This window comes from Aotus nancymaae, unplaced genomic scaffold, assembly GCF_030222135.1.
Source record: "Aotus nancymaae isolate 86718 unplaced genomic scaffold, 86718_ANA_hifiasm-v0.15.2.pri h1tg000010l, whole genome shotgun sequence".
Taxonomy (NCBI): Eukaryota; Metazoa; Chordata; class Mammalia; order Primates; family Aotidae; genus Aotus; species Aotus nancymaae.
Window position 1 is genome coordinate 1,054,973 of NW_026988421.1, and position 20,989 is coordinate 1,075,961.

At 44.0% G+C, this 20,989-nt stretch overlaps 1 protein-coding gene across 5 annotated transcripts in view; it reads left to right on the forward strand.

The window, feature by feature from the left end:
- The first annotated feature begins 2,945 nt into the window (after positions 1-2,945).
- The window catches only part of CUNH10orf143 (chromosome unknown C10orf143 homolog), a 53,974-nt gene continuing 35,930 nt past the window's right edge, over positions 2,946-20,989 (forward strand). For all 5 annotated transcript variants that reach the window (XR_010341710.1, XR_010341712.1, XR_010341711.1 and 2 more), the window contains exon 1: positions 2,946-3,072. Coding sequence is in view for 1 of the 5 variants with exons in the window: in XM_064373726.1 (XP_064229796.1) it covers positions 3,004-3,072 (69 nt within the window). In the remaining 4 variants the exon portion in view is untranslated. The remainder of the gene's footprint in view (positions 3,073-20,989) is intronic.

Genomic DNA, 20,989 nt, shown 5'->3' on the forward strand with positions numbered 1-20,989 from the left:
TCTTGAATCACCTACACCTCTGGGGTTCAAGCAATTCTCATGCCTCAGCCTCCCAAAAAGCTAGGATTACAGGCATATGCCACCATGCCTGGCTAATTTTTGCATTTTTAGTAGAGACAGGGTTTTGCCATGTTGGCCAACTGGTCTCGAATTACTGGCCTTAGGCAATCCACTCATCTTGGCCTTCCAAAGTGCTGGGATTACAGGCATGAGTCACTGTGCCTGGCCTCCCACAATTTCTTCTAATAATTAGCCTATTTAACATATTAAAATAATGAGCATTCAAACCATCATTTTATAGATGTTACATATTATTTTTAAAGGTTTTCAAACTTAAGCTATTGAGAATTTAAATAAATATGCCACGTAAATAATAGGAGAGATCTGGCATACATCTTAGTTAGCAGTACCCAAGTGACTGATGCTGGGTAAACAGTGCTAAGCTAAACTGCATCCTTCTAAATATACCTGTTGCTGTATCTCGTTCCTGGGCTAAGTAGCCTCCCTGCATTACCAAATGGTTGTCTCATGCATCCATTTAAGAAAGACAGCAGGCCAGAACCAAAACTGGAGTCACGAATGCTAAGGATCCATGCCACCAAAGTGAAACCCGGGTTGCTTACTTGTAAGATCTGATCTTCTGAGAAATCAGGAGACAGAAGAAAGCTAAATAAGCCACACTTTCATTTACACCCCTATAAGGAAAGTCATCTTGAAATGACTGATCTGCTATTTGTTCATTCTTCCTGCTTTCCTCCACGTTTTTCTGCTGGTCAAACTCAGCCACTCTGTCCTCACTGGAGCACTTTTCTGTCTTGTCTACTGTGTGGCGCATGCATTGCTGATAAAAGTCAATCAGATCTTTGAAAGGAAATTTATTGAAATTTTGTTCTTTGACACATGTGAAAAGCAGCCACAAGTGTAAAGGCCAGTGATACCAAAAATGAGTGACAAAGAAAATCAACTAATCTAAACTGCAAGGCAAACGTTTTTAGAGACCCACAATAGTATCTTACTTCTAATTCTGAAATGCAGAAAGTCCTCCAAATCATTATTTTTCCCCCACGTTTGGAGTAAACTCATTTGAACTGATATGAGACTATTTACGACCTTTATTATTTATTGCATTTATTTTATTTGAGACAGGGTCTCGCTCTATTGTGCAGGCTGGAGTGCAGTGGTGTGATATAGCTTGATGCAGCCTCAATCTTCCAGGCACAAGCCATCTTCCCACCTCAGCCTTCTGAGTAGCTGGGACTACAGGTGGGCGCCACAGTGCCTGGCTAATTTTTTTTTACTTTGTAGAGACGGGGGTCTCACGATGTGTCCTGGACTGGTGTCAAACACCTGGGTTTAAGGAATCCTCCCACTCTGGCCTCTTAAAGTACTGGGATTACAGGCATGAGCCACTGTGCCTGGTCCTATTTACAACCTTTATATATCCCACTTACGGTGAATATTTGTGAATACTCACACATTTCTGCTACAGAAATATTGTTTGACTACGGGGGTATACAATATATCTCATCTTTTTTAAACATTCAAAAAATTCTGAATTCCACAAACACATTTGGCCTGAAAGGTTTTTGATAAGGGACTGTGAATCAATGGTGGCATTAGTCCTAGCAGTACTAATAGGAGAAATATAACATTTGTTGAGTACTTAGTGTCCAGCATTGTTCTAAGTATGTTCTAGGTAAATGCCTCATGTAATCCTCACAATCCCTACACTTTATCATCCTATCCTTTATAAACGAGGAAACTGAGTGAGATTATTTAATTTTCTGAAGATCATGTAGCAAGTAGCCCGAAGAGGGATTCATGCATTTCACCATAAAGGGCTTTGTGCAAAGGATGCCTTCAACTGCAGCAGAATGATGGTAAACTCACAGCGACTCAAATCACAGAGACACGACACGTGACCTGGAGGCTGGTAGTCAGGTGTGGGCTGGTTCCTTCCTAGGGTTCCCACCAGCTGCCCTCACAGTGACAAAAAGGCTGCCGCAGCTCCAGGAAACTTACACTAGGCAACGACAACAGGAAGAAAACAGCCCTCACCCATTCACCTCCCTTTTTAACTAGAAGAAAAACAGTTCCCACAACTCTGCCTCAACAGATCTCGCTTACTTCTCCCTGGCCCATACTAGGTCATATGCCCATTGCTAGCCAATCACTGGCAACGGAGTGGCCCCGTTTTAATTCATCCAAAAAAAGGCGCCCGTCTGGGCTGTTTGGAGCAGTCAAGGGAGCTCTGTGCTACGACAGGAGGGGCCTGGACAAGCGGCTGCAGGAGTCCAGGCCTCCGTGCCCTAAGATGAGGGCTCAGCGGTGCTCAGCACCGCGCTGGGCCGGAGACAGAGCGGCCGCCGGCGGTGGAGGGTTGGCTGGATCCCTGGCAGCGGCCACGCGGAGCGACAGTGGCTGCGCTTTCCCTCTTCGGCCCAGCCCAAAGGCCCCGGCAGCTCAGCGCCTGCGACCTCATGGTGCCCTCCAGCCAGCTGAGAAGCAGAGTGCTTCCGGGGCCTCCCACCGAGCAGCCACCAGACACAACAGCCGCGCGCCGCGGGGGCTGGCCGGAACGCTCCGCGCCTTCCCACCGCGACGCCCGCCTCTCTCACCGGAAGCGAGGCGGCCCTGAGGACCACAACTCCCAGAAACCCCCGCTGTCTCGCTCAAGCGTTGTCAAAGCTTGGCGGGTTGCTGAAAGAATGGTTTCTTCGGAGCCCCACGGCTGGTCCTGTGAACCGAGAAGCGACACGCCGGCCTCTCTGCGAAGCAATGACTTGGGGCAGATGGACAACGCCCACACTATCCCATTATCCCCAGAAGACTCTGGTCTCTGCTACTCCTGCCTGCGGTCCTCGCCTAGGCGCTCTCACGCTTACCGCGGCGCCCCGCCCCTCCGTCTTCCCATTGGCTCCCCAGGGCCGTGTGCGGAAGGGGGCGTGGCGTGCGGGCCACTGCCGGGCCTGCGAGGCTGGGCGGGCTTGAGCCTGGGGCTGCATGGAGAGTCTGGCGCTCGGCCGCTGGCGACGGCGGAGGGCGGAGGAGCTGCAGGTTCTGGGGGACGTGGTGAGCCCCCGGGGCCTGGGCGTTAGGGATGGGAGGACGGATGGTCCCTGGGCGGGCTCCCACCGCGCCTCGTGTTTCCCGGCGTGGCCCTCCCTGTGAGAAGGCCCGGCCGAAGCCCCTCACGCGCGCGCGCACCTGCCTGGGAGGGCGTGCGCGGGTGGGCGTGGCCCGTTATGGGCGTGGCCTATACGGGAGGGGTTTGACACCGCCCTCCCGGTTTCGCGCCTGCGCGGACTCGCGGAACCCGGGCATCTTCCAGACCCGCGCGCTCACTGGTGCTCCCGACCCAGGCTCCGCAAAACGTGGGCCGGGACGCTTTGCATGAACTCGGGTGCTTGGTGTCCGAGTGGTCTTCTCCTGCCTTCTACATTTTACCGTTCCTGAGTCTCGTTCACTGAGCACCCACCACGTGCCAGGCCCGGGGCTGGGTGTTGGGGGACGGGGACGGGGGCAACGAACAGCGCAGAAAATTACCCGGCATTGAGCGTATTAGTGCTGCTTAGGTTGAGTCCATTACTTGATGAGGAGAGGGTAAGATACGATAGTAATGGGGGGACCCGCACAAGATCCAGGGTGGGAGGGTAAGTCAGGTGTGTGTGAGCCTTGAAGGATGACCAGGGGTAGGCAGGGTGGGAGCTGGCAAAAAAAAAAAAAAAAAAACTGTTGGAGGAAGGAGCTTAGTGTCTCAGGGGAACTGAAAGAAGTCCTGCAGGACTGGAGCAGGAAAACAGCCACTTGGCATTACTGTATCTTATCTTTCACCTCCGCTTGCAAATTGGCTAGTTCTTAACCTCGTTTATTTCAAAGTTCCTTTCTAAGGGCAGCAGTGAGCAGCCAACATACCGAATATTTGCTTTTTTTCTTCTAGAGCTACACAGGCTTGGTAGTGCAGGATCTGTCTTCCCAGTTAATGCAGGCAGCATTTTTTTAGATGCGTAGGGAGAGTGACCAGCTCTTACCCTGCACCGTCTGTTTCCCCGCCACCCACTGCCTGACTGTGAAGCCAGTGCCACTTAGGTTTCTGTCACAGTCGCATCCCCCTTCCCGATACCAATTGTTATCTTACTAGGATGCAGGTTACTCCAGTAATATAGCAATAGTATGGTACAGTAGTGTATAGTAATAGTATAGTACAGTAATATAGCAGGTTAGGGTGCTTTTGTAACCAAGAGCCTTCAAACCACGCTGGCCCTAATAAGATGGAATTTTGATTCTCCTGCACAGAACAGCATGAAGGTGAGCAGTCCAGTGAGGTGGAACCCAGGGTCACTAAATCTAGGCGTAGGGCTGGTGGCACCCAGATCAAGGGATATGCAGGGACGTGGATTCCTTCCCCTCATACCATCCCCTGGGTGTTACGCTCCTCTGCATAGCCAAGGCCAGCTCCCCACTACCATGCTACCAGACGGCAGGAAAGCAAACAGGAAAGTGACGTGATTACGCTGATGTGTTAAGACCTTATTCCACTGCTCTGGAAAATGAAAGGGGTGGTGGTCAGAGTGCAGGCAGGGAGGCAAGCCTCGCGGCTACAATAGTACATCAGTCAGAGGAGAAGTGACAGAGGCTTGCTCAAGAGAGGGCAGTGGGGTGGTGACACTAGACAGACGTGACTATATTCAGAGGGAGAACAGGCAGGCTCACTGATGGAGTCGCCATGGCAGGGTAATGTGAAGGGAGGAGACCAGGGTGATGCCAGGGTTGACTTGAGCCCTGGGAGTGCAGTGCTGCTGTTCCTTGAGGGAAGAGTGGTGTGGGGCTGTCGGAGGCAGTGAAGAGCTGTTAGCTTGTGCTGTTTTTTATGACGTTGAGAAATTTAGTGGAGACATGGCAAATACTGCTAGTGATTGAATGGTTATCTGATTTTTTTTTTTTTTTTTTTTGAGACAGAGCCTCACTCTTTTGCCCAGGTTGGAGTGCAGTGGCACAATCTTGGCTCACTGCAACCTCCTTCTCCTGGGTTCAAGCGATTCTCCTGCCTCAGCCTCCCGAGTAGCTAGGATTACAGGTGCCTGCCACCATGCCCAGCTAATTTTTATATTTTTAATAGAAACGGGGTTTCACCATGTTGGCCAGACTGGTCTCGAACTCCTGACCTCAGATGATCCGCCTGCCTCAGCCTCTTAAAGTGCTGGGATTACAGGCATGAGACACTGTGCCCAGCCTGGATTATCTGAATTTATAGCACAACACTGCTAAATTATTCCCATGATACAAGTGAGGCAACTGAGACACAGAGGGGGTAATTAACTGGCCTGAGGATGCACAGCTAGTAAATGGTGGAAGTAGGTTTTAAATCCAAGTCATCTGGCTCCAAAGCCTACCCTGTTAACCACAAGGCTACACAGCTTCCCATGTGTCATTTGTGGAACTAAAATTCAAAGCCGGCCCGGTGCAATGGCTCATGCCTGTAATCCTAGAACTTTGGGAGGCTGAGGCAAGCAGGTCACTTGAGGTCAGGAGCTCCAGACCAGCCTTGTCAACATGGTGAAACCCCATCTCTACTGAAAATTGAAACATTAGCTGGGCTTGGTGGCGTGGGCCTATAATCCCAGCTACTCAGGAGGCTGAGGCAGGAGAATTGCTTGTACCCGGGAGGCAGAGGTTGCAGTGAGCTGAGATCACACCACTGCACTCCAGCCTGGATGACAGAGTGAGACTCTGTATCAAATAAAAAAGTAAAAATAAAAAATACCCACAAAGCTTCCCAATGAAGTCCTAAATTGGCCATCATAAAACGATGAAAAGCGTGATGCTGTGGGCTGTCAGGGAAGGGGAGCCAGAGGTCGTTATCGATCAGAGAACAGGGAAGACTTAATGGAAGATACCCTGAATGATCTATCAGATTGGAATTGCTGAAATTGAGTGCCAGGCTTGAGGTTGCAATACTTCCTGACTCTTACTAAAGAATAATGAGTATCTTATTGCTGTGGTGTATATTGCCTCTTAATTTGATAAAGTTTTGTTTATATTGTATTGTGTCCTAGTTTTTGATTTAATAATCCAGATTGAGTTCAATAAAGTATCCAAGTTCTTCTACCAAGTTTTCTGTCCTCTCCCTGCCTCTCTATGTGTTTCTCTCTCACAGATATTTCCAGAATTTGGTTACTGAGGAACAGTAACTGGTTTCTTACTTCACAGCCTAGAGGCTCTATACTCTGCATATAACACCAGCAAAGTTTTGGAAAACAGCAGCCAGGACCCATCTCTGTAGTGACTTGGCAGGTGATTCTTGGGCAGAGCCAGAGTGAAGCACCTCTCCTGTAATGTGAGTGTCTCATCTCTGTGAGTTTCCTTGCAGTCCGGTTAGCTAGTGTGGACACGTGTCAGTTCAATGACAGTAGTGTTTATTGTTTCCATTGGGCACACATGTTTTGAGCACCTGCTTTGTCTCAAGCCCTGTCCTAGGCACTGGAGAAAAGATGAATGAAGGCCTTGCTTACATTTACCCTGCATCTCAGGACTAGGCTTGCTGTACAACTCCAGTGCTTGGCTTTTTTCATAGGAAGTCCCCCTGCTTACCACACACTGACCATACTGGTATGTTTCAGATTGAAAGTTGTCTGCCTAGAACGCCTAAAGCTTCATGTCCACTCAGTCTTTCATATCTGCTGAGACTCTCCTCCCTAAAGAACTCTCTGAAGACCAGATTTCTTGGGTAAAGCCACATCTTAGATGCTTGGGCTGGAAAATCAAGTTGATATTTATTTTCTAGTGTCATAGGAATTGATTCAAGATCCTTCTTTCTAGCTTTTTTTTTTTCCTTTTTGTGCCAGGGTCTTGCTCTGTTGCCCAGGTTGCTGTGCAGTGGAGCGATGATGGCTCACTGCAGCCTCGATCTGGGTTTAAGTGATCCTCCTGCCTCAGCCTCTTGAATAGCTGGGACTACAGGCATGTACCACCATGCCCAGCTAATTTTTGAAAACTATTCTGTAGAGACGGGATCTTGCCATGTTGCCCAAGCTGGTCTCAAACTCCTGGGCTCAGGTGATCCACCTGCCTTGGGCTCCCAACGTTCTGGGATTATAGGCATGAGCCACCGCTCCTGGTCTAAAGTATAGGTGATTGATTGATTGACTGACTGAGACAGTTTCACTCTGTCACCCAGGCTGGAGTACAGTGGCACCATCTAGGCTCACTGCAGCCTCTGCCTCCTGAGTTCAGGCATTTCTCCTGCCTCAGCCTCCCGAGTAGCTGGGACAACAGGTGTGTGCCAGCTAATTTCTGTATTTTTAGTAGAGATGGGGTTTCACCATGTTGGCCAGGCTGGTCTCGAACTCCTGACCTCAAGTGATCTGCCTACCTCAGTTTCCCAAAGTGCTAGGATTACAGGCGTGAGCCACCATGCCCAGCCAAGTACAAGTTTTTATATGGGCATATGTTTTCATTTCTCTTGGGTATATACTTAGCTTTGGAGTTTCTAGATATCATATGGTAACTATGTTTAACCATTTGAGGAACTGCCAGATTGTGGCACAAAGTGGCTGTACCATTTTACATTCCGACTAGCCTTGGATGAGGGTTCCAGTTTCTCCACGTCCTCACCAAGACTTATTCTAAGTGGATATGAAGTGTTTCCTCCTTGGGGTTTTGATTTACATTTCCTGGATAACTAATGATGTCAAGCATTTTTTCATGTGCATTTTGGCCATTTGTGTATCTTCTTTTTTTTTTTTTGTTACCCAGGCTGGAGTGCAATGGCGTGATCTCGGCTCACCACAACCTCCACCTCCTGGGTTCAGGCAATTCTCCTGCCTCAACCTCCTGAGTAGCTGGGATTACAGGCACGCGCCACCATGCCCAGCTAATTTTTTGTATTTTTAGTAGAGACGGGGTTTCACCATGTTGACCAGGATGGTCTTGATCTCTTGACCTCATGATCCACCCACCTCAGCCTCGCAAAGTGCTGGGATTACAGGTGTGAGCCACCGCGCCCGGCCCTTGTGTATCTTCTTAGGGGAAATGTCTCTGAGATCCTTGCCCATTTTTTAATTGGGTTATTTCTCCTTATTGTTGAGTTGTAATAATTCTTTATACTAGATACACATTCCTTATTGGATCTATTATTTGCAAAAACTTCTCTCATTCTGTACCTCAATGTTTTCTTCTAAGAATCTTGTAATTTTGCATGTAGATCTATGTTCCATTTTAGTTAATTTTGAATATAGTGTGGGACGTGGTTCCAAGTGCATTTTTTTTAAAACAGGGTCTAGCTCTGTTACTCAGGCTGGAGTGCAGTGGTGCTATCATTGCTCATTCCAGCCTCAACATCCCAGCTCAAGGAGTCCTCACAGCTCAGCCTGGCAAGTAGCTGGGACTACAAATGTGTGCCACTATACCTGGCTAGTTTTAAACAATTTTTTATACAGACTAGGTCTCACTGTGTTCCCCAGGCTGGTCTCAAACTCCTGGGCTCAAGTGATAACCCACCTCAGCTTCCCAAAGTGCTGGGATTATAGGCACAAGCTACCACGCCCAGCCAGCTGCCCTCTTTTACATGTGAACATCAAGTTTCGCCAGTACCATTTGTTAAAAGACTATTCTTTCTCTTTGTTAATTGCTTTGGCATCCTTGTTGAAAACTCCAATGTGAATGTAAAGTTTTTTCCCTGGACTCTCAATTCCATTCCGTTGATCAGTATGTTTGTCTTTGTGTTAGTACCCTACCGTCTTGAGTATTGTAGTTTTGTAGTATGTGTTGAAATTTGGAAATGTGAGTCCCTCAACTTTGTTTTTATTCCAGATTGTTTTAGCTGTTCTGGGTCCTTTGAATTTCTATTTGAATTTTAAGATTGGCTTGGCAATTTCTGCAAAGAAGTCAGCTGGGATTTTTGATAGGGATTACATTGAATCTGTAGATTAATTTGGTGACCAGGACTACTTTAACAAAATTAAGTCTTCTAATCCATGAACATGGGATGTCTTTCCATGTTTCATTGGTTTTTTCCTTTTTCTTTTCTTTTCTTTTTTTTTTTTTTGAGACGGAGTTTCGCTCTTGTTACCCAGGCTGGAGTGCAATGGCGCAATCTCAGCTCACCGCAACCTCCGCCTCCTGGGTTCAAGTAATTCTCCTGCCTCAGCCTCCTGAGTAGCTGGGATTACAGGCACGTGCCACCATGCCCAGCTAATTTTTTGTATTTTTAATAGAGACGGGGTTTCACCATGTTGACCAGGATGGTCTCGATCTCTTGACCTCGTGATCCACCCGCCTCGGCCTCCCAAAGTGCTGGGATTATAGGCGTGAGCCACCGTGCCCTGCTCATTGGTTTTTTTCTATTGGTTTTCTATGTACTATCTCATTAATTTTTGCTCAGATTTCCTCTATTTACTATGGGTTCAATTGCTTGTTTAAATCTTTTAAGATGGAAACTAAGGTCATTGGTTTGAGATCTTTTATGTTTTCTAGGGTAGATATTTAGTGCTATAAATTTCCTCCTAAGTACTGTTTTAGTAAAAATTTTGATATAATCTGTTTTCTTTTTTCAGTTCAGAATACTTTATAATTTTTCATTTGATTTCTTTTTTGATGCACTGGTTATTTAGAAGTGTGTTATTTAGTTTCTAAATATTTGAGGATTTTTAGAAATATTTCTGTTACTGCTTTCTGATTTAATTTCTCTGTGGTCAAAGAACATACTTTGTATGGCTTACGTTTATTGAGGCTTCCTTTATGGCCCAAAATATAATCAGTCTTGGGAAATTTTTATTCTGTTGTTTTTGAGTGAAGACTTTTATAAATGTCAAGTAAGTCAGATTATTTGATAGTTTATTTAATTTAATTTTTTTTTTTTTTGAGACAGTTTCACGCTGCCACCCAGGCTGAAGTGCAGTGATACAATCTCGGCTCACTGCAACTTCTGCCTCTGGCAATTCTCCCACCTCAGCCTCCTGAGTAACTGGGATTACAGGCGCCTGCCACCATACCCAGCTGATTTTTTGTATTTTTAGTAGAGATGGGATTTCACCATGTTGGCCAGGCTGCTCTCAAGCTCCTCACCTCAAGTGATCTGCTCGCCTTGGCCTCCCAAAGTGCTGGGATTACAGGCGTGAGCCAGTGCACCCAGCCAGTGGTTTAGTTTAAATTTTCTATATCCTCAATGATTTTATTCATACAGCTATCAATATTTGTGAGAAAATACTGAAACTTACAAATATAATTGTGGCTTTGTCTATTTTTTTCCTTGCAGTTCTATCATTTTTTGCTTCACATATTTTGAAGCTCTGTTATTAGATGTGTAAACATTGATGAATTTTATGTCCTCTTAATGAATTGACTTTTTTAATCACTGTGAAATCACCTTTTATATCCCTGGTAATATTCTTTACTCTGAAATTGACTTGTCTTTTATTAATATAGCAACTCCATCTTTCTTTTGTTCAGTGTTAGCATTGTATATATTTTTTCATCCTTTCATTTTTGATCTATTATATCTTTATATTTAAAGTGAGTTTCTTATAGGTGGACTATAATTGAGTCTTGATATCTTTTATTCAATCTGACAATCTCTGCCTTTTCCTTTGGGTATTTAGTTTTTTAACTATGACTATTGATATAGTTAGGATAAAACGTAACTGTTGATGTAGTTAGGATAAAATCTGTCATTTTCCTTTTTGGTTTTTACTTGTCCTATTTGTTGTTTGTTTACTTTTTCTGTTTTTTTTTTCCCCTTTGGAGAGAATATCTCATTTTTATTTAGTGGGATTCCATGTTATTTTTTATTTATTTATTTTTTTGAAAAAAGGTCTAACTCTGTTCCTCAGGCTGGAGTGCTGTGGCATGATTATGACTCATTACAGCCCTGACCTCCCAGGCCCAGGTGATTCTCCTACATCAACTCCTATGAGTAGCTGGGACTACAAGCATGTACCACTCTGCACAACTAATGTTTTGTATTTTTTGTAGAGTCTGGGGTTTGCTCTGTTTCTCAGGCTGATGTTAAACTCCTAGGCTTGAGTGATTCGCCTGCCTCAGCCTCCCAAAGGTGCTGGGATTCCAGGCGTGAACCATCATGCCCGGCCTCCATGTTATTTTCCTTGTTGGCTTGCTAGCTGTAGTTTTATTTGCTTTATGATTTAGAATGCCCGTCTTCGACATATACAACCCATCTTCAGTTGATATTATACCACTTCACATGTAAGAAGCTTCGGTTTGTCTCCTCTTAACTCTCCTGCTTTTGTAGTCCTACATTTTACTTTGACATTGGCTGTACCTCTCTACTTTATTGTTACTATTTCTGTTTAAACAGTCAGACAGTCAGTCGTGGGTTTTTTTTGTTTTGTTTTTTTTTTTGAAATGGAGTCTCCCTCTGTGGCCCAGGCTGGAGTACAGTGGTGTGATTTCAGCTCACTGCAACCTCTGCCTCCTGGCTTAAAGCAATTCTCCTGCTTCACCCTCCCAAGTATCTGGGATTACAGGTGCACACCACCACACCTGGCTAATTTTTGTATTTTTAGCAGATATAGGGTTTCACCACATTAGTCAGGCTGGTTTCAAACTCTGGACCTCATGATCTGCCTGCCTCAGTCTCCCAAAGTGCTAGGATTACAGGGGTGAGCCACTACACCTGGCCTGACAGTCAGTCATCTTTTAATGAAGTTTCAGTAACAAGAAAAAAGGCATACATTTATCTATTGGTAATATAGTTAGCATTCCTGGTATAACTCATTCTTCTGTGTAGGTTCATCTTTCCATCTGATATCAATTTTTTTTTTTTTTTTTTTTTCTGAGACAGGGTCTCACTCTGTTGCCCTGGCTGGAGTGCCGTAGCAAGGTCTCAGCTCACTACAACCTCAGGTGATCCTACCTCAGCCTTCTGAGTACCTGGGAATACAGGCATGTGCCACCACATCCCAGCTAATTTTTGTATGTTATTGTAGAGACAGATTTTCACCATGTTGCCCAGGCTGGTCTCAAACTCCTGGGCTCAAGCAATCTCCCTGCCTTCAATCTCCCAAAATGCTGGGATTACAGGCATGAGCCACTGTGCCTGGCCTCAGTTTTTTTTCTGCCTGAAAGAAGTCTTCTAACATTTCTTATAGGACAGGTTTGCTGGTGATACATTTTTTTAACTTCTGTATTCTGAAAAAGTCTTAATTTTATCCTTATTTTGAAAGATACTTCCACTGTGTATGGAATTCTAAATTCATAGGTTTTATCTTTCAATAATATGAAAAGGTTGCTCCACTGTCTTGCCACAGTTGCTTCCATTGAGAGATCTGCAGCCCTCCTCTCACTGTTCCTCAGTGTTAAATATATCTCTCGTCTCTGGCTGCCTTAAAGGTTTCCCTTTATCAGTGGCTTTAAGCAGTTGGCTCATCATGTGCTCTCGTATAGTTTTCTTCATGATTTTGTGCTTGGGGTTATTGAGATTCTTGATTCTCTGGATTTATAGTTTACATCAAATTTAGAATATTTTCAGCCTAGATAGATTTTTTTTTCCCAGAGAGTCTCACTCTGTCACCCAGGCTGGAGTGCAGTGGTATGATCTCAGCTCTGCCTCTCGAGTTCCAGCAATTCTTCTGCCACAGCCTCCCAAGCAGCTGGGATTATAGGCATGCTCCACCACACCCAGCTACTTTTTTGTATTTTTAGTGGGCATGGGATTTCACCATGTTGGCCAGGCTGGTCTCAAACTCCTAACCTCAGGTGATCCACTCACCTTAGCCTTCCAAAGTGCTGAGATTATAGGCATGAGCCACCACGCCCAGCCTCAGCTATTATATCTTTCAATATTTTTTCTGTCCCTTTTCTCTCCTCTCTGTCTAGATCTCCCATTACACATTAAGCTTCTTGATAGTTGTCCCACAGTTCCCTGATGCTATGCCTACTTGTAAAACTCTTTTCTGTTTTTGATTTCTGATAGTTTCTACTGTTGTGCCTTCAAGTTCATGAATCTTTTTTTCTGCAATATCTAACTGTACACTAATTACATCCAGTGCATTTTTAATCCCAGACATTATAGCATTTGATTTGGATCCTGTAACATTTGATTTTGATCTTTTAAAATATATCTTCCATGTTTCCGTTTAGTATTTTGAACATATACGGTTATATTAAGTCTTTTAATGTTCTTCTCTGCTAAATCTAACATCTGTGTCAGTTCTTTGTTAGTTTTTGTTTTATTTTATTGAGACAGAGTCTCCCTCTGTTGCCCAGGCTAGAGTGCAGTAGCTCACTGAAGCCTCCGCCTCCCAGGTTTAAGCTATTCTTATGCCTCAGGGCATAAGTAGCTGGGGCTACAGGTGTAGTCCAATAATTTTTGTATTTTTACAAAAATTAGAGATGGGGTTTCATCATGTTGGCCAGGCTGGACTTGAACTTCTGAACTCAGGTGATCCACCTGCCTCGGCCTCCTAAAGTGCTGGGATTGCAGGTGTAAGCCACCATACCTGGCCGTATTTTGTTCATACAGAAGAGTAAATCTTGTTGGTCCAATGTGGCCCAAAGAGGAAGCTGGTTAATACATTTTGGGTCAGAGTTTAAAAGAAAATGAAGGCCGGATGCTGTGACTCACACCTGTAATCCCAGCACTTTGGGAGGCTGAGACGACTGGATCACTTGAAGTCAGGCATTTGAGACCAGCCTGACCAACCTGGTGAAACCCCATCTCTTATCAAAAATACAAAAATTCGCTGGGTGTGGTGGCATGCACCTGTAATCCCAGCTACTCAGGTGGCTGAGGCAGGAGAATCCCTTGGACCCCGGGGAGGAGGTTGCAGTGAGCCAAGATCGCACCACTGCATTCTAGCCTGGGTGACAGAGCAGTGCTCTGTCTGAAAAAAGAAAGAGAAAATGAAACACATACATACATGTGTACATACAATAATGTTAAGTTTGAGAGACTCCTTTAAGAGTTCAAGAATGTTAATGCCAAATGCTTTCTGCCCTGTTTTGGTTTAGAATATTTTTAAGATTGTCTTGGAAAACGTAGTTTGTGCACTGCAGCAGCGGCTTCCCTGCTAAGCAAAACCACTAGCAGTGTGAGCTTTCTGTGCCGAGTGCAGCTTGTCAGCTGTGAGTGTGACTTTACGTAGCTGTGCTGTTGTTCCCTCTGTGGATTCTTCTGCAGGTCCGACAGCAGTCTGGTGCTCATTGTTTGGCAACTGTGGTTTTCCTTTCTTGTTCTCCCCACACAGGCCATGCCTTTAGTCCAGAAATGAGCAAGCTTGAGCCTTTATTTTGATTTTCAGCCTGGAATGTTTTTTACACAACTGTGGAAACTTAGATGTGAGTAAACTGTAACATTCCAATTCCACCAATTCCTGGTATTATGAATAGCCACTTTTGTTAATAAAAAGGCTGAGGATATTTTGTGTTTACTCTGCTCTGTGGTTGTCTTTTAGATCTGATATTGCCAACAGTTGAGAAATTACCCAGTCAAGCTCTAAGTCCTTGTCAGCAAAAGCACTTAAACATATTAATGGCTTTAACTCCATTCAAGTAGCCCTAAGGGGTCTAACTTACAAAGTAAGAAGATTCAGGCAGGGCACAGTGATTGAAGCCTGTAATCCCAGGACTTTGGGAGGCCGAGGTGGCAGACCACTTGAGGTCAGGAGTTCGAGACCAGCCTGGGCAACATGGTGAAACTCCGTCTTCACCAAAAAAATACGAAAACTAGCTGGGCATGGTGTCACACAGCTGTAGTCCCCAGCTACTTGAGAGGCTGAGGCAGGAGAATCACTTGAACCCACGATGTAGAGGTTGCAGTGAGCAAAGATCATGCCACTGCACTCTAGCCTGGGCAATAGAGTGGGACTCTATCTAAAAAAAAAAAAGAAGATTCAGATTTAAATTTGCTTGTTTTACCCCATCAGATGCAGGTTTTATAGCTCATCTGCTGAGTGAGATCCCCGCCATGAGAACCTAGAAAATCCCAGCTGTTGATGTGGCCCCTGACAGAAGCCCTTATTTTGCCTTTCTGTAGTCACTCTTCTCACTCTAAATCATTATAACCCATTCCTTAAGAAACAAGGTGTTGCATTTTCTCACCCATTTTTCATTTTGAAAACAATCTGTTGAGCTATGTTATACTGTTATACTCAGTTTAATGAGATTCCACCATCATCCCGTCTAGATATAGGAAATTGATTAATGATAATTCATTTTTAGTTACAACCCTAATGCAGGTGTTCACCCTGCCAGTTATGCCTAACTAACCTCAATCATTTCTTTCTTTTTTCTTTCTTTTTTTTGAGATAGAGTCTCACTCTTTCACCCAGGCTAGAGTGAAGTGGTGCGATCTTGGCTCACTGTAACCTCTGCCCTCCAGGTTGAAGCAATTCTTCTGTGTCAGCCTCCCAAGTAGCTGGGATTATAGGCGTGCAGTACCATGCCTGGCTAATTTTTGTATTTTCAGTAGAGATGAGGTTTTGCCACATTGGCCAGGCTGGTCTCGAACTCCTGACCTCAGGTGATCCACCTACCTTGGCCTCCCAAAGTGCTAGAAATATAGACAGAGCCAGCGCACCTGGCCAATCATTTCTGATTTTTGGCAGGTTTCTTTATATATGACACAGAAAAGTCACAGTGTGGTTAGTATCAGCAAGGAGGTCGTTTTCTGTGGTTCGCCATCTCTTTCAGGTGTCTGTTGTGTCCCGCACTGACCCTGGAAGGACTCTGCCTTGGCTTCTAGTTCTTTGATTACCAAGTGCCCAGAAGTGAGTGAGGCACATAGTAGGTATTCAGGAAAGGCTTTTTGGTTGACTGACATGTGAGGGGGTGTGTGTGTTTGAGAATTAATGAAAGGATTAAGCAAATGCATAAAATTGTTGGTATTTTCAAAACATCATTTGTTTAGGGAAAAACGTAATTCATTTGGGGAAAATGCCATCAGTGTGCCACATGGTCACCTTTCATTATCATCACCTAGCTACTATCTTTTTAGATTTCTCTCTTGCAGTTATCAAGACCATGTTATTTAGGTATAGAGGTTTTTTTGTTTTTGTTTTTTTGAGGCAGACCCTGCCTCTGTCACCCACGCTGGAGTGCAGTGGTGCAATCTCACCTCACTGCTACCTCCACCTCCCAGGCTCAAGTGATTCTCATGTCTCAGCCTCCAGAGTAGCTGGGATTACAGGCATGTGCTACCATGCCCAGTTAAGTTTTGCATTTTTAGTAGATAAAGGGTTTCCCTATGTTGGCCAGGCTTTTCCCGAACTCCTCACATCAAGTGATCCTCCCGCCTCGGCCTCCCAGAGTGTTGGGATTACAGGTGTGAGCCACATCACTTGGCCAGGTTTAGAGTTTTAAATTTTTAAAAGTGTGTAATTAAGTGTTTTTTAGTAAACTTACAGCTGTGCAGCTATCACTCCTAACCTCAGGTGATCCATCTGCCTTGGCCTCCCAAAGTGCTGGGATTACAGGTGTGAGCCACCGCACCTGGCTGTTGATTCCTAACTTTTTAATGATCGCCATTCTAGCTGGCGTGAGATGGTATCTCATTATGGTTTTGATTTGCGTTTCTCTAATGACCAGTGATGATGAGCTTTTTTTCTTATGTTTGTTGGCCACATAAATGTCTTCTTTGAGAAGTGCCTGTTCATATCCTTTGCCCACTTTTTGATGGGGTTGTTGGTTTTTTTCTTGTAAATTTGTTTAAGTTCCTTGTAGATCCTGGATATTAGCCCTTTGTCAGATGGATAGATTGCAAAAATTTTCTCCCATTCTGTAGGTTGCCTCTTCACTCTCATGATAGTTTCTTTTGCCGTGCAGAAGCTCTTCAGTTTAATTAGATCCCATTTGTCAATTTTGGCTTTTGTTGCCATTGCTTTTGGTGTTTTTAGTCATGAAGTCTTTGCCCATGCCTGTGTCCTAAATGATATTGCCTAGGTTTTCTTCTAGGGTTTTTATAGTTTTAGGTCTTAAGTTTAAGCCTTTAATTCATCTTGAGTTAATTTTTTATATAAGGTATAAGGAGGGGGTCCAATTTCAGTTGTTTGCATATGGCTAGCCACTTTTCTCAACACCATTTATTAAATAGGGAATCCTTTCCCCATTGCTTGTTTTTGTCAGGTTTGTCAAAGATCAGTTGGTTGTAGATGTGTGGCATTATTTCTGAGGCCTCTGTTCTGTTCCATTGGTCTATATATCTGTTTTGATACCAGTACCATGCTGTTTTTTTTACTATAGCCTTATAGTGTAGTTTGAAGTCAGGTAGCATGATGCCTCCAGTTTTGTTCTTTTTGCTTAGGATTGTCTTGGCTATATAGGCTCTTTTTTGGTTCCATATGAAATTTGAAGTACTTTTTTCTAAATCTGTGGAGAAAGTCAATGGTAGCTTGATGGGAATAGCATTGAATGTATAAATTGCTTTGGGCAGTATGGTCATGATATTGATTCTTCCTATCCATGAGCATGGAATGTTTTTCCCATTTGTTTGTGTCCTCTCTTACTTCCTTGAGGAGTGGTTTGTAGTTCTCCTTGAAGGGGTTCTTCACATCCCTTGTAAGCTGTATTCCTAGGTATTTTATTCTCTTTGTAGCAATTGTGAATGGGAGTTCACTCATGATTTGGCTCTCTGTTTGTCTACTATTGGTGTATAAGAATGCTTGTGATTTTTGCACATTGATTTTTTATCCTGAGACTTTGCTGAAGTTGCTTATGAACTTAAGAGATTTTGGGCTGAGATGATGGGGTTTTCTATATATACAATCATGTCATCTGCAAACAGAGACAATTTGACTTCCTTTCTTCCTATTTGAATACCCTTTATTTCTTTCTCTTGCCTGATTGCCTTGGCCAGAACTTCCAATACTGTGTTGAATAGGAGTGGTGGGAGAGGGCATCCTTGTCTTGTGCTGGTTTTCAAAGAGAATGCTTCCAGCTTTTGCACATTCAGTATGATATTGGCTGTGGGTTTGTCATAAATAGCTCTTATTATTTTGAGATGTGTTTCATCAATACTTAGTTTATTGAGATTTTTAGTATGAAGGGGTACTGAATTTTATCGAAGGCCTTTTCTGTATCTGTTGAGATAATCATGTGGTTTTTGTCATTGGTTCTGTTTAGGTTTATTGACTTGTGTATGCCGAACCAGCCTTGTCTCCCAGGGATGAAGCCAACTTGAACATTATCTCAAGATAACTAGCTCCCCTAGAATTAAGTTGCCCTCTTACTTTGAGCGTTGGCTTGCTCATCTCATAACTTGCCTTCTCTTTGCCAAGCTAAACTTGGTCAAGAGTATGTACTGAAAGCTTGAGCATAGTAGGCTCAGGAGTCTTTTTAAAAAAGGACACAGTATCCAGATGTTAAATCCAGTTGGTTAAAGCCCCAGCATGCCCTGGTGATGCAGGAGTTCAGTGTGAGAATCCTAACTTCCGCCCCTCTTGAGTTGATGCAGTACCAAACATCGTAGAAAGAAACCTAAGAGTACAAGGTCATTCTCCAAATGAAAATGTCATAGAAAAGGAACGTTTACTTGGTGGAAAGCATGCTTTCTTTTTAAATGGCAGTCTCTGGGGCCTTAATCTTGCTCCATTCAGCATTACCTGTCTGTATTCAGACCAGTGGGCACCCATATACGCTGCTCCATCCAGCAGAAGCAGCTTTATTGTGGTAGAACTTGAACTAAACCGAACTGAAGAACCCTCCCTCAGCCTACCGTTCCTGGTATCTAATGACTCAATTACCCAGCATTACACACATACACTGTAAGTGATCTGCAGCATAAAGGTCATTAGTCAATAAAAATTCTCAAAATACCTTCAGAATGAAAGATTAGATTATTTTATTTTATATAAAATATATTTTCTTATGGACTTATTGTTAATTGTATTCCTGAATTCTAATGATTTCCTTTGGTATTTTATTTAATTAATTAATTATTTTTTTTTGAAATGGAATTTTGCTCTTGTTGCCTAGGCTGGAGTGCAATGGCACAATCCCAGTTCACCGCAGCCTCCGCCTCCCAGGTTCAAGCGATTCTCCTTCCTTAGCCTCCCCAGCAGCTGAAATTACAGGCACGTGCCACCATGCTCAGCTAATTTTTTGTATGTTTAGTAGAGACGGGGTTTCACCCTGTTGGCCAGGCTGGTCCTGAACTCCTGATCTCAAGTGATCCCCTCACCTTGGCCTCCCAAAGTGCTGGGATTACAGGCGTGAGCCACTGTGCCCAGCTCCTTTGATATTTTAATTTGCTGTATATTTGCTTAACTCCTATACCAGTTCACGTGTTAACACATGTATTATGTATGCTTAATCCAATGCATTTGGTGTTGAACAGTGTGCCATTTTCTTGCTCTGTGGACTGAAGAAAGTGCATGGTGCTTTTCTGTTGAAGAGGCCAGAGAACCATGCATCTTTTCTGTTCTCCACCCTCCTCTTGAGCCCAGAGTGGAGGCTGCCAGCAGGGCCGAGGTCCCCGCTCTGCCACCCTGCCCTGGAGGCAGACCTGGTGCTGGGCTCTGCTCACCATTCTTGCTGTTCTCTGGCTTTGCTCTATGTTTCCAGGGACATTAGGGAAATGTCCCCTGTCTGGTTTCTATAAGGGCTGGCTCTTCTCAGCATGGAAACCAAGGCTTTGAATTTCATCTCTGGCAAATTGTTAAGTCTTCAACTCCCTATTCCATATAGACACTTCACACATTAAGCTCACTTGGGACCATCACCTCCAATAAAGGAAGAAGTCCCCCTCAACTAATGGTTGCTCTCGCTTCCTCAGGACAGGCAGCGAGGTTCCTGAGACCTGTGACAGCTTCGCGTGTTTCCATCTTTGAGGCAGCACCATCCCTATTTGCGATTTTAATTTAGCATCTTTTGAAACAGCATGTGTTTCTCAGTCACACTCCTGCTTCACCTTTGATGAGGATGCTGGTCACTTGATCTACTCTAGTTATTGTTATGTAGGGTCTTTGTGTATACATAGGATTTTCCTTTCGTTTATATGGTGCAAGTGTCTTTTTAGTTTGGCATAAGTCTTCATTTGTCTTTGCGAAGGCTGACAGATCTCACGTTCAACACCAGCAGCCCCAGATGTCAGTGCCTCTGTGGCAGTCATTTTTCTTTGGTCCAGGCCAATCTATGACAACTGAACTATTTACCAAGTAAGTGTATAGATCAATATCATACGTGGTCAGCTTTCAATAATCCACAGTAAGAAACAGAAAATATGAATAAATTAATTCACTCTGCTGGCTGAGTGCCACTGAGATGTCATCCTCACATTCTCTAGTGGAACCCACCCTCTGCCCGCCTTGGTGGCAGAGTGTGGCTCTCCTTTGTCCTACCACAGGCTGTGGGGACCCTGACCCTTCAGCTCCCTGTGCCCCTTGAAGAATGTCAGCTCATCATTGCAGATAATCAGAAGTCTGCTGACCTTAATGTGCCAGTGGTCATTCAACCACACAGAAATGGGATAGAATACAGTTTCGTAAGTGTTGTAAATTTCATCCAGAAAGTACAGGTTCTCATTCATATTCATGCATGCCTGTTTGCTTTCCTTTTGAATAAGTCCCATGTTATTGAGAAAAGAGGAAGGGAGGTAATATTACTGCTATTAGGCTACTATGATGTTACTGATGGAGGAAAATTGAAACTTGTAGAATTATGTGGGGAATACTTAATATTTCCACTTTTTCCCTTTAATCCAGATGATTGAAAGTTGACAGCAAACCAGTTTTATCATAACACGCTTCCTTTGCACTATAAGGATTGAGCAGATCCTGAATAACCAGAGATTGAGAGCTTTGATCTTAGTTCTTCAAACTCCCATCCAACTTAGGTGAACACATAGGAGGCTGCATTATTTGCACAAGTCCTAAGGATGATTAATATGATTAGTGTAATATATGGCAGAACAAGGATTGAGTATATTTTGATATGCCACAAATCAAATACATATTCCATGGAAATCAGATTTAACTAGTATACATAGGAGAGCCTGCAGTGAAATTAAAAGAAGAAAAAGAGGAAGACAATGACGACT